This window comes from Periophthalmus magnuspinnatus, chromosome 24, assembly GCF_009829125.3.
Source record: "Periophthalmus magnuspinnatus isolate fPerMag1 chromosome 24, fPerMag1.2.pri, whole genome shotgun sequence".
NCBI lineage: Eukaryota > Metazoa > Chordata > Actinopteri > Gobiiformes > Gobiidae > Periophthalmus > Periophthalmus magnuspinnatus.
The window spans coordinates 10859350-10872654 of record NC_047149.1 but is presented as its reverse complement, the minus strand read 5'-3'; the positions used below and the strand labels follow the sequence as shown (position 1 = coordinate 10872654).

The window sequence follows — 13305 nt, the reverse complement described above, 5'->3', positions numbered from 1 at the left end:
TGGGGGTGCTAAGTTCTTCATTGGGGGGGTGCTAACACTTAACATGTTAATTTGGAGCCTTTTATGGATGCAAGAACACCCCATTTGCCATTTGCACGTTTTTAGTCGAGATTGGATGTGCTAGGAATGGGGCGAAAATCTTTGGGGGAGCTATGGGGGTGCATTGGCCTTTCTAAAAGAGGGTACTGCCCCTGAGTATAGGATGGACTCACCTGCTCCGATCACCCGCTCGATTTTAATGCACGACGCGTCCAGCTCTTTGGCAAACTGGTGGACGGCTCGGTTGGGGTCCTCGTAGGTTTCGGGGTCGATGTAAGTCTTTGTGCCAGGAAATTTAACTGTGGGGAAAAAAAACAAAAAAAACATTAGGATTAAAAAAATGCAGTGTTTCAAGGGTATATGGCGTGAGGATTAGTTTTTTTGTTTGTTTTTTTTACCTTTGAATTTATTATAATGTTGATCCCTTATCAGACTTGAGCAGTGTTTCATTTTATTCATGCATGTTTAAGTAATCCAATATGCTAATACATGTCCTGAAACGTCTTCTCAAGGTGTGCTATCCAGAGGTTTATGAAAAGCTAGGACTGTTGCCATAACAACTAACAATTTAAAACTAAATATTATATCTATCGCAAGGTGAAAAGTAATCCAAATGTCACATATAATAGGAAGTTGAAACCCATGAATAAGAATGTAGCTTGTTTGTATAAGATTTTTAATGTGTTAGCACCATGTTGCTAACTGCAGCGCTACAACATGATGATTTTGGCTAGTACGGGCTGACAAGTGTTATTTTCATAGCCAAAAACAGCAACATTCTTAAAAAAATAAAAAATAAATAAAAAAATAAATTGTAAAATAGGTGTAAATGTGAACCAGTTTGCTAGTATTTAAAGTTGAGTGATTAAAATGCAGGTCACATTTACTTTTTACTTCAAAACACACTGAAAGACGACTTTGAAAATTAATTTGAAAATGTTCATAGAAACGGGACTGGTATTCAGCCAAATACATGCATATTGTAGGAAGTTGAAACACATGAATAAGAACTGCAGCACTAACAACATCATCATTTTGGCTAGTACAGGGTGACAAACATTAATAGACAAAAATAACAGCTCTCTTAAAACAATAAAAAACAAAAACATATATTAGTTGTAAACATGAACCAGTTTGCTAGTAGCTGTTTACTGGTAGTTTGCTAGTAGTAGTAGTAGTAGTTCATAACATAGCAAATCTTAACCTAATCTTATGCTGTTAATTTTGAAAATATGTCATTGTGTTATGTAATGCTGAGTGATTAAAATGCAGGTCACATTTACTTTTTACTTCAAAACACACTGAGAGGCGACTTTGAAAATTTATTTGAAAATGTTCATAGAAACGGGACTGGTATTCAGCCAAATACATGCACACCCATGAATAAGCACGTAGCTTTTTTGTATACAATGTTTAATTTATCCTTTAGCACCATGTTGCTAACTGCAGCGCTAACAATATCATAATTTAACTAGTAGAGGGTGAGCAGCGTTATTTCCATAGCCAAAAATAACAGCTCTCATAAATAAATAAATAAATAATAATAATAATAATAATAATAATAATAATAATAATAATAATGATGATGTTGGTTGTAAACGTGAACCAGTTTGCTAGTAGCTGTTTGCTGGTAGTTTGCTAGTAGTAGTAGTACTAGTTCATAACATAATGAAATCTTAACCTGATATAATGTTGTTAATTTTCTATAGTATATTATAGTGTTGTTTAATGCTGAGTAATTAAAATGCAGGTCACATTTACTTTTTACTTCAAAACACACTGAAAGACGACTTTGAAAATGTTCATAGAAACAGAACTGGCATTAAGTACATGCATATTAATGGCATTTTAAAATAGCCATTTCACACAAACATGAACTTGTCAAGCAATGTTTTTCTGTTGGAATATGTTTATTTGAAGATTAACGCCCTGTATTAGAAGTAATTGTGTGGCTCTGGGGTGACAAACACAACATTATAACTCCAGTCTGCCACATGCCCATCTATAATTGGTCTGCAGTTGACAATGTGTGATTATTATCTCTATGTACGATTACCCTGGACTCTCTGTCTGCTTGTGAAAACATCATGACCTTCTGTCCGTAAATGGTAAATGAATTGAAAGCTACGTTTAAACAGCTTTGGGCAAACTGCTGGGATTTTGAAAACACTCTATTGCAATTTCAAACACCAATGATAGCAATTTTATGAATATCCACAAGGTACGAGCCAGACATTAAACGGGAAATAACCAAAACAAACGGGGTCACCCAAGGGCCAGGACAGGGGTAGGGGGCCGCACTCCGAACGCGGCCTCGAATTAACAGCAATTTACGCCATTATGTGCGGTTAAGTGAACAGAGCACTCGCGGGGCCGGAGCACTGTGAGTTTTAAAGCCCACTGATAACAATATAAGCTGTCAGCGTTAAAGTTTAATGAGAGCGCACGCTTCATAAAGGGCTTAAAGGGACCAGGCCACTGCAGCGCTGGACGGTGACCGGGGGGAGGCTAACGCTAGTGTAGTTTGTACAAAGAGATTAGGATGTGTTTACACTAGCATCACATCAAAATCAGGACTAAGATACGATGCTGTGATCATACGCACACTTCGAACTTGAGATTAAGTATAAGCTTAATGTGAGGTAACCCAATGATAATAGAAATGTATAGACAAAAATAATACAAAAATGGAGATAGACATATTTCATACCATGCGATGAAAGATTATAGCCAAACAAACAACATTTCCAAGGACACAAGCAAGAGACCTTCCTCCAGGCTAAGTAAGAGTAAGGTTTCTGGAGATGCAAGCCCACTCAGAGTATGGACGCATGTTTTTCACGGCAATAAACACAAAAAAAAAAGAAAAAAACAAACAAACAAAACTAAACAAAATCATGCTTTTAATTTAGTATATTTTTGGCAAAACATTACATACTGTGCTTTAATATCTCCATGTGGTCTACTAATAGTTAGGATTTAGATAATTGAGACCATTCAGGAACGTTGCCACTTTATCCAAATCTATAAATGTTTTTTTCAGTATTAATATTTGTTAAATTGAGTATTGGTATTAGCTGCATTCACACTTGTCCTGATTTGATCCTGGTTTAGTCCTTACAAAGACTTGGTTTGGTCCCATTTTAGTCCAGGTTTAGTCCAACTCTAGTCCAAGTGAAGGTCATCAATATAATCGATATCCAGATACTAATCAATAACAGCCTTAACTGGTACTAGACCTGGACTAAACCTGGACTAAAACAGGACCAAACCAAGTCTCCATAAGGACTAAACCAGGATCAAACCAGGACAAGTGTGAACGCAGGTATATCAACAGTGGAATACAACAAGAAATGTGAAATAGCAGCCTAAGATTCATAGCTTAATTTCACATGTAACGCTCCATCGCTTTGGACAGAATCTGAAAATGACTTTATACCATTTATAATTTGATATGAAACTTTCTTTAGACAACTTGATTGATCATCCATCTCTCTCTGCAGATGGCACTGGACAGCTGCCTCTGTATCTGATGGTGTTTGAGATATTACAATATAAACTTATCTTCTATCTTATGCACATCCACATTTGTAACAGCAATGCCCCGATTTCACTTTTTTAACATACAGGCAAAATGAGCCCAAAATGACGACGCATATATGAATATAGAGAGTGTTATAATATGGTGGTTTGAGCGTTCAAACAGGAAGCAATGTTTTTCCTTTGTGCAGGTAGGTTCTGTTATAGTGTACAATGTGTTAGAAAGAGTAGTTACATAATGTGGCTTTTATCCATAATGCATTGAGCTGTGTGAATATATAGTGTTTTGCAGCTCCTTCTCCACTTTCTGTGTAACTGGCTTGTCTGTGCAGCACCAATGGATTTGTCCTATCTGCTTCTGGTTGAAAGTTGTTTCCTGATTAAAAAAAAAAAAACGAAAAAAAACAAAAAAAAAAAACAAAACTGGTTCATTCACATTAGGAGGACAAAACAGAGGCTTTTTTCCAACTTGTTCTGGTAACTTTAATGTTTAAGGGAGCACTGTGTAACTTTTTGATGGGAGGTTTGTTACCTGCTTATCTCTAATGAGATGTTATTGCCTTGCCTAAAATGTTTCACAGTATGACATTAAACAGAATCTATCTTGGATTATTCACTTGCAGTTATTTGTTTTGCTAATAGTTCAAAACTTGCATTTTTTTCTGTGGGAGCGGGCTTGCCACTCCACAGATCTGACCTGGTAACATAACCTGCTTGTCTCCATGGATACAGAGAAATTAAATGACATAGTATGGAACATTCCAGGCTAGTACCTACTTGGAGATGTGCAGGTTGCAGACCCTCCATCAAAAAAGTTGCATTGTGCATCTTAATTCTCAATACCATAGTGCATCATTCAAGAAGTGGTCATGTTATTGAAATTACCAGCTTAATTTCACAATCAGTGTCTCTCACCACTGTTTGCAGAAGAGGGTGCACACTAGTGTCGCAGTACTCCAGACCAGTCTTGGCCTCAAGAATGGCTTTGGGACTATTTTTTTATGGTCTTGGTCTCGTCTCGGACTTGAGCTCATTTGGACTCAGTCTCGTCTCGGTCTTGAAGGTGCTTGGACTCAGTCTTGACACTCAACGAGTGTGATCATATTTCATCATGCCCACTGCTGCCCACAATAACGTGTACTGTGTCCTGGACCACACGGGGCTTCTGAGTGCAGAGCAGGATGCTCGTTTGGAGCCAGCAGACACTGTGCGGCACATCACTACACACTCATGACAGTGTGTTCCCTCGTCACAACACAGGTTTGGACTTGAGTTTATAAAACATTGTATCTGTCCATCAGCACACCTCTGCTCCATGTGCAGAGAGCGCATAGGCTCCCTCCAAAGTACACACTGATTAGAAGAAGAAGCTGAAACGTGGAGCAAAGACCAATGATGCTACAGTGTCTTTACAGAGTTGACCGACTGCGACATGAGTAGGCTTACTGCAACATGTAGGCTTAGGTTTGCCTAATAAAAGTGCACAAATCCACTGTGTTTGGTTTGGTAAATGTGCAGAGGCTGGAAAAAATATCACTGCATATCCACTAAGAAAACGTAACTCCAGTCAGATTTAAAAATCCTGTGTCACAAAGACAAAGATGATCTCGATTTGGTCTCAATGGGCCATGGCCTCTGTCTTGTCTTGGCCTTTAAAAGTCTTGGTCCTGTCTTGGTTTTGACCCTCAGAGGTCTTGGTCTTGTCCTGGTCTCAGGACCCTGTGGTCTCGATTAATGCGGTCTTGATTACAACACTAGTGCAGACACTAATAGAACCATTCAAAGGCACTTATTAAGGTAGTGCATTGTCTCCTGTTAATTTTGGGTTATCATTAGGCCAAATTTGATCTTTATCTATCTGTAATATTTAATTTTTTATCATTCCTATTATACTGCTGCTGTACTTTATTGTTGCAACACTGACATTTCTCCAATGAGGGTGAACTACAGATCCTCCGATCTCTGATTCCGTTTGCACAAAAGAGCTACAAAGAGCTTTATTTACAAAACAACAGTGCAAAAATGGTTATGCCAAAATTGTGAACTGAATCGCCCAATTAATTTTTTTATCTTTCTCATAGACCCAACCTCTTGTCTCCTGTTGTGATCCCATCTATATTATATATCTCATCTTGCTAGCACATTGCTCCTTACCAGCATGTTTATATTCTACAGATTTGTCAGACACTTAGCACCAGTCGTGCCTGGTCGACCTATGACCTGTGTGTGCGGAGGAGTTAGCCGTTAGCCTAGAGCGCTCATGGCTACACGACTATGGGGTAAAAAACGAGCGTTGCCTGGGTCTCCGGAGGCATCATTAGGGACTGCTCCACAAACCAAACCTCTGTGTAAATGTCTAAACCTGTGCATTTCTGAGAGAAGGAACTGCACTTTTCAGGTCGAGTCTAGGTGAGTTTCAGACAGCTGTCACAGAGTTGCTTTAGTACTATTATGATTTCTTTATTTCAGAGAGCTACAGCCAATCAGAAGCAAACTTAGACATCTTGTTATATTTGCCGTTATAATAATGATGACAATATTCCAGGATAATGAATTTCAAGTCATAAGTTTACAAGATTATGTAGAACGAGCTAAAAGTTCTATTGAGGGTCCGCTACCTGCTGGTCTCCATGGAAATGCTATTGGTAAGCCTGGAATTTTCAGCAGTATGGCATTAAACGTATTGATCTACATGTTTTCCAAGGTATTTCTCTGGCAAAGAAAAACACACAGAACTGAATAAGCACAAGGGAAATGAAATGCCATATTTTGGTTAGTTTTTTTGTACCACAATGAGATTTTTTAGTAATTTTGTACATTTACAATAGTTTTTAGGAGAAATTCTGCGTCATGGTTTGGTTTCAGTATCATCGTTTATCGGTTATATTTACTTCAGCAATTAATCGCACTTCAAAATTTGTTATTGTGACAGGCCTATCTACACGACTGTAGTGTAGAATGAGTGTTTATATGTCCCCCCCACAAAAAAAAACCCAAAAAACAAAAAAATGACTACACTTAAATGCGCAGGAGTAGTAGTAAGGGCATTTTGAGTGAGTTTTTTTTGTTTTTTTACCGCACCATCATCACACAAGATGTAGAAAAAAAATGTACTAGTCTTTATCTTGTTACATCCAAAGCGTACAGATATTATGCACATTGTTAGCATCAATACAACGTGTTTTTAGCTAGTTTCAGAATCAGAATGGAGCAAGGACACCAATGAGACTTACACTGAAAGTAGAGCTCTTCGTCCCCCTCCTGGTCGGCTTTACTGTATCCACAGTGTCTGCACAGAAAGAGTCACACGCAACCATCAGCTCACCGGATCAAGTCCCCGAAACACCACACATGCACATGACAACTATAAAACCGCTGATCCACCTGGGAACACTTCTGCATATCAAAGTACATGCAGGGGACAGCCATATTGTAATGTTGATGTTGATGTGTTGATGTGTTGAAGGTTGCCCGGAGCGGTTGAGATGGAAGAGGAGGGGTATGGGAGTGAGGGGTGAATGGAACCTTGGGTAATCCACAGATGATGGACATGCATTCACTGACATGGATTTCAACCGGGCTCGCTGATCCCTCAGAAAGCCTGTACAAGGACGACTCCGAGCGCTAACCCGTAAAAAAACAGTCTGCCCGGCAAAGTTCCTCGTTAAACAGGTTCGGATTAATGGATTTGGATAGTTTTTTATTGTTCGATTTATGTTTACAATTGGGAGGTCGTTGACTAATTTCTGAGGATAATCTCTAAAATTCTGCATTAAAGATTTGTTAAAAGGTTAAGTGAACTTGAGTCTTATATTTGTATTTCATATAGTTCGATGAAAAGGACTGACTAGAGAGCGGCGAACAATGGTCATAACAGTTAAAATAATTATCTGAAACTGAAACAATGTCATAAAAGTCTCATGATATGTTTAAGTTTCAGAGGTTTTATTTGATGGAAAATAATTACGTTCTATCTGGATGTTAGTTCCTTATCGTATTAGCTTCTGCTGTGTCTGTAAACACTATTGAATAAAATATCGACTCGAAGAATAAACCTTGAGATGCCTTTCATAAAAACTACAATGGTCCAGACGAGTTGTGGCAGTAATAGCGGCTTCTGCGATAAACATGAAGATGACACGATCACATCACAGGTGACCTTATGTTGTGCTGTGTGAACATATTCCACATTTGTTTTGGTGGATGGAGTGGTACGATGATCAGCACGAGCACAGACAGACGATGGTGCGTTCGAGTGCACGGTCCAGTGACAGAAATGTGCTGAAATCTGAAGCGCAGACTCACAGAAGCGGAGAATCTATGGGGCCGGCGAGAGCGTACCTTCTCCCGATGATGAAGCCAAACACCATGAAGACCAGGATGATGGTCCCCGCCACGGCCACCACGGCGATGATGATGACTGGGTTCTGCTCGCTGGACACGACGGTGGCTGAGGGCACACACACCACAGGGACGGGTTAGTACATAGAGATGTGGGGTGTTCTATGGTCATTTCTTTCGTACTTGACAACAGTCGGCAGTAGTGTTTGACAAAAAAATGCCTTCTCCTAAAATGAAATTAATATAAATACTAAAATATGGAGTAAAAGAAAAAAAAATCAAATCTGTCAACTGGACAAAAAGTTGTTTGAGTGTTTCTTTGCTTCTTTCTATTGAGTCATATTTAGTGTAACCATTCAGGCCCCTAATTACACAGACATACTAAAATATACTAAAAATACTCCTAAATATTTTATCTAGAAGCATTCAGTGATATTTTTTCACCAGTGGCTCAGTGGTTACATCATTTATCCACCACCAACACAAAGGTCAGAGGATTGATTCCCGTTCGGACCAAGTTGTAACATTATCCTTAGGCAAGACACTTCTCCCATCATGTCTAGTATGAATGTGGTGAGTGAATGTTGGTGGTCAGAGGGGTCCAAGGCGCAGCTATAAATAATGAAAAACCTCATTTCACAATAGAAATAACAGCTTGACTATCTCATTAATTCAAAAAAAAATATTTCTGACCACTAAAGAAATCAGCTGCAGCCTTAATTTAAATGTATACACGCCGCATATACGCACAATGTCACAAAAATACAAACCCTGCCGTCTTTTTGTAACCTACCGACTTTTCATTTGTGCTAAAGTGGGCCTAATGAGCCTGTTCAGATTGATCACCCGCTCCTCCTCAGCGGTGGGGGTGTGTGTGTGTGGGGAAGGGGTGCTATTTTTGCGTTGTCCTCAGCGCCGCTCGCTCTCAGAAAGTGGGCTTAATAGTCCCAGACGGCGCCGCGCTGCCCTTCATCTCAACAAAGACACATTCAGGTTGGACTGGGGAAGCGTACTCTCCCGCCCCGATCACACGCAGAGGAACGCTGACAAAAGCTCGAGCTAATACAAGGCGGGAGGCTGGGTATGTGGGAGATCCAGAGGAGGGCTCGGTGAAATTAGAGGTGGGGAATATGTAGAATTATCACAATATTGCAATTTCTATATGGACGCGCTCATGTGTGAAATAAAGCTTGAGTGATTATGAATTATGTTTTCAATACAGTATATGTGAAATTTGAACATCAGGTTTATTATTTATAAAAAAAATAAAATAATAAAATAAATTAATAATAATAATAAAAAAATCTAAGAAATACAGAAAAATTAATAGAATAAGTTTGTTTTTTTATTTAAAGACCTGTTTTAACAATTTATCTACATTTCAGTTTTGTTAATGTTACTAGTTTCAAGACAAAAATGCTTACTGTTGTAAAGCCAAAAGTATATGCCATTTGGTGTATAGTTTTTGCAACGATATATGTATGTAAAAATAAATAAATAAATACATAAATAACAAGTAAACCAGACTTACTTTTCTGAAAAGCAGAAATCTGATCTCATTTCTCTTTCCTATGATACAACAAACAGTCCCACAACTTCTCCATGACATCGCCTGTTCCCTCCCTTCCCTTCTGTCTGCATAAACTAAATGGTTTTGTGTTTACTTTTGTCCAAAGCCTTCATTTCCCTGGGTTATTACAGAGAGCATTAGCTTATCCCACGGTGGACTAAACATGATGCTACAGATACCAGGCCGGTCACAGCACACACCTCCTGCTCCTGTAGTCATTACTCTGATCCCATCTCTACTCGAAATAATATGATTTTAACAAGAAGATTATGGAATGGAACGCCACAAAAATAAAGTAATTAAAGTTGGACAATTGGAATCACTGTTCTAAATTATGTTTGGAAATTCCACTGCATGGATTCAATTTTAGAGTTGTTTTAATGATGGATTAAGATGCCACAGCAAATTTAAAGTTTCTACAAAGTGAGAAAAAAAAGAGCACAATTTACTCTGAGATAGATTTAATTTATTATCTATTATCTTATCGCAGGTCAACATTTCTTAATTTAAGCATGTGCAATTAAAGGCACAATATTAAACTTTCTGGAGGCGGCATGTCACCTGCATGATTCCATGGAAATAGAAAGTTTAAACCAGAGGTGTCCACACTTTTCTCATTCAGGGCCACATATAAAAACACAGACAAAGCTGAGGTTCGATTGTGGGCCATAAACTGGTCACCAATACAGTGAATACTTCAAATCTGTTTAATTTGTTTATTACAAATTAGACTGAACCACTAGACCTTTATTCATGCTCACATCCTCAATGGCACACATTAAATGTTTGATATGGGCTTGTTAAAGTACATTTTTAGAAATGTACAGTCAAAAGTACTGTTTAAGGTGATATGGGCCAATTCATCTGGAAGCTTGAAGACCAAGAAAAATTGGTGGGCCGCATTTGGCCCCTGGGCCAGAGTTTGGGCATGCCTGGTTTAAACTATACTTTGGAACATTCTCCATGGAGATAGATATGTTTTATTTCATACTGTGGACTGTTATCGCCAAAGGAACAATATTTCCATGGAAACAAGCAGGGGGATGAGGCATTGTTTTTCAGTACAATAAACACTTTCTTTTAGTCTGATTTTGGCTAAAAAAGTGACATACTGTGGATTTATTACAATTTAAATTGCAAGGGAAATTGTGGTTGCAGTCAATACATTTATTCTAAATAATGGATAGCTGTATCTATGGTAAATAGTACATTTTATATAGCACTTTTCCATCTTCAAGTCACTCAAAGCAGTTTTATATTAAGGGCCCACTCACCCATTCACACACACATTTATACACCAGTGTACACAGACTATGGAGGGGCAAGGTGGGTTATGTGTCTTGCCCAAGGACACAACAACAGTATTCATCTATGGGAGCTGGATTTGCACTGCCAGTGGGTGAGTGGATCTGCCCGCTCTACCAATGATGTTTATGTCAGGAACGGGATTTGAACCTTCCGATCAGTGGACAAACACCAACTGATGTACTGTCACCAATCTGTCCACCTACACTTCCTCTTCAGGTTAACTTTAATATAGTTTTAAACAATCCTGATTATGACCCAAATAACCACTACCATCACTTCATCCACACTCCAGCCCCAGAACAATAATTGCAACAACCATTCAAATTCCTACTTCGAATCCTCAGACTGTTCCCCAGTGGCACTCTCATAACAGCCTTACCTGTGCTCTCCTCTTTGGTGGTGATTTCCACTCGGGGGCCATACGTTCCAAATCCTGCGTCGGTGAACGCTCGGATCTGGAACACGTAAGCCGTGCTGGGCTTCAGGTTGTTAACTGTGGCCGTTGTGGACCGGGATCGCACCGTGGACACCTTATCCTTATGGTCCTATGGGAGAAGAATACACAGGATTTTCAGCATGGAGCTCAGAACTGTAGCCGCTAGCGTAATGTGAGAATCCGGCTCATAATTGAGTCCCATTCAAGTGCGGTTATCTTAATGGCTGGGCTGCTAAAATACTGCAGATAGACTTCACAGGGCGTAATTACCTGCACTTTGTGAAAGCACTGAATGGATTTAACCACTTTACAGCAGTGCGCACAAAAGAGCCTGATAAAACTGTATTCAAGAGTAATTTTAATATTTATGCCGTGTGTTATAGTCTTTTAAACAGTGGTCGTGGAAATACAGACGCTTATTTTACCTCATTTTACCTTCATTTGAAGCATTAACTAGTGATCGGTGAGGCCAGAGGCAGGTGTAGACAATGCCACATTTCATACACGTACTGACCAAAGATGTACATTATTTATAAGTGACTAAGCATTTAAATGAATACCAATTTCAAAACCACTATGGAAACAGTTTTTTGTGCAATTACGTGTCATTTTAAAGACAAAAACTGTTGTATTTTTGGTATTAGCATAAGGTCTTAAACTAGTTCTGCTATAAGTTATTACTATTCAAAAACAATTCAGGAAAGTTTCAATTTCACAGAGCGTGGGATAGTGATGTCACTCTTCATGGAATTTTCAGTGAACCTAATGTTAAACAAAAAGACAATTTAAGCTACGTACTAAATTTTGAGTTTGAATTGCGTTTCTTTTTTTAGTCCGATGCATCTCTATAGATGTTTTGCGCTGCTGCTTCAAACATAGTGGATTGCCATGGTAACAGTTGCTCTAAACTATAATTGCTTTGCGTTGATTGATTGAATATGTAGTTGCGCTAGTTGTTTTTGTATAAATTAGTATCTGTACCTCTTGATTTGAGAATATAATAATACATCCACATTACGAAACATAACAAGTACTACTATTTCATATGCGGTCTGTCTTCCCTCCGCTCACAACTTTCAAACCACCAGCAGTTTGTGATTACAAGGCTCGTTCAGATTCGGCCTGCATATATAGGCTACATTGTGTACTTAGTTGTAGACATGAGCACTCCGGGCAGCCCAGGCCAAAATGGAATGCCAGGGATTGTTAGTGAAGTCATCGTTGTTTCCAATTTTCCACTTTTCCAGCTGGCCAGAGCAGAGCCACAGGACGTGACAGAGGAGCTGATGTGGAGAGTTGTACCAGAGGCTGAGCTGGCACCACGGCTCCGCGCCTCCGATCCAACGGCCGGTCCATCTGAAGTGCACCGCCACGTTTTTATGTCTGTCTAATTACGACTTGATTTAGCACCTGTGGTAAATATGCATCATAGTTTTATAGCGGCAGTTTGTGGAAAATAGAAAGTACAAAAACACAGGAAGTAGTGCGTTCTAGGAAGGAATACCTCTACCCATGTCATCAATCCCAAAAATTACATCCAGAAACAATTTATTTGAGTTGTAATTTATTTATCTAATCATAACTGTTGTGGATTTTGGTTAAGTTTTAGCATATGGTAGCTAGCTAACAGTTATGCATGTCACATTGATAGTCATGGTCACATTTTTGTATAGCGCTTGTCTACTTTCAAGGCACGCAAAGCACTTTAGATCAAGGGATAAGTGTGTTGCTCAAGGACACAATGGCAGTATTCATTTGTGGGAGCCGAAATTGCACCGCCAACCTGTGGCTCAATGGATCTGTGCGCTCAACCAGTGATGTTTACGTCGAGAGCGGGATTCGAACCGCCAACCTTCGGATCATGAACTGAACTACTGCCGCCCTTAGCTGCCCATTTCCAAGAAGAAAAGAAAAAAAACCTAGGCAGCATTTGTAGTAAAATGTAAAAAAAAAAAAAAAATGTTTATCCTGGCACATGTTCTTTGAAATCTCAATATAAAGCGCTAATATGACGCTACACACAGTAAAATAGTAGCATGCTAACTGCTTGTTGGAGGGGGTTGGCGTGTAT

General features: G+C 39.0%; 1 protein-coding gene across 2 annotated transcripts in view; it reads right to left on the bottom strand.

Moving 5' to 3' along the window:
* epha7 (eph receptor A7) overlaps positions 1-13305 on the bottom strand; it is a 127568-nt gene that overhangs the window by 16400 nt on the left and 97863 nt on the right. For both annotated transcript variants that reach the window (XM_033990808.2, XM_033990809.2), the window contains exons 7-10: positions 11178-11343; positions 7921-8029; positions 6813-6868; positions 213-338 (exon numbers count right to left, since the gene is read on the bottom strand). In XM_033990808.2, the coding sequence (XP_033846699.1) occupies positions 213-338; positions 6813-6868; positions 7921-8029; positions 11178-11343 (457 nt within the window). The remainder of the gene's footprint in view (positions 1-212; positions 339-6812; positions 6869-7920; positions 8030-11177; positions 11344-13305) is intronic.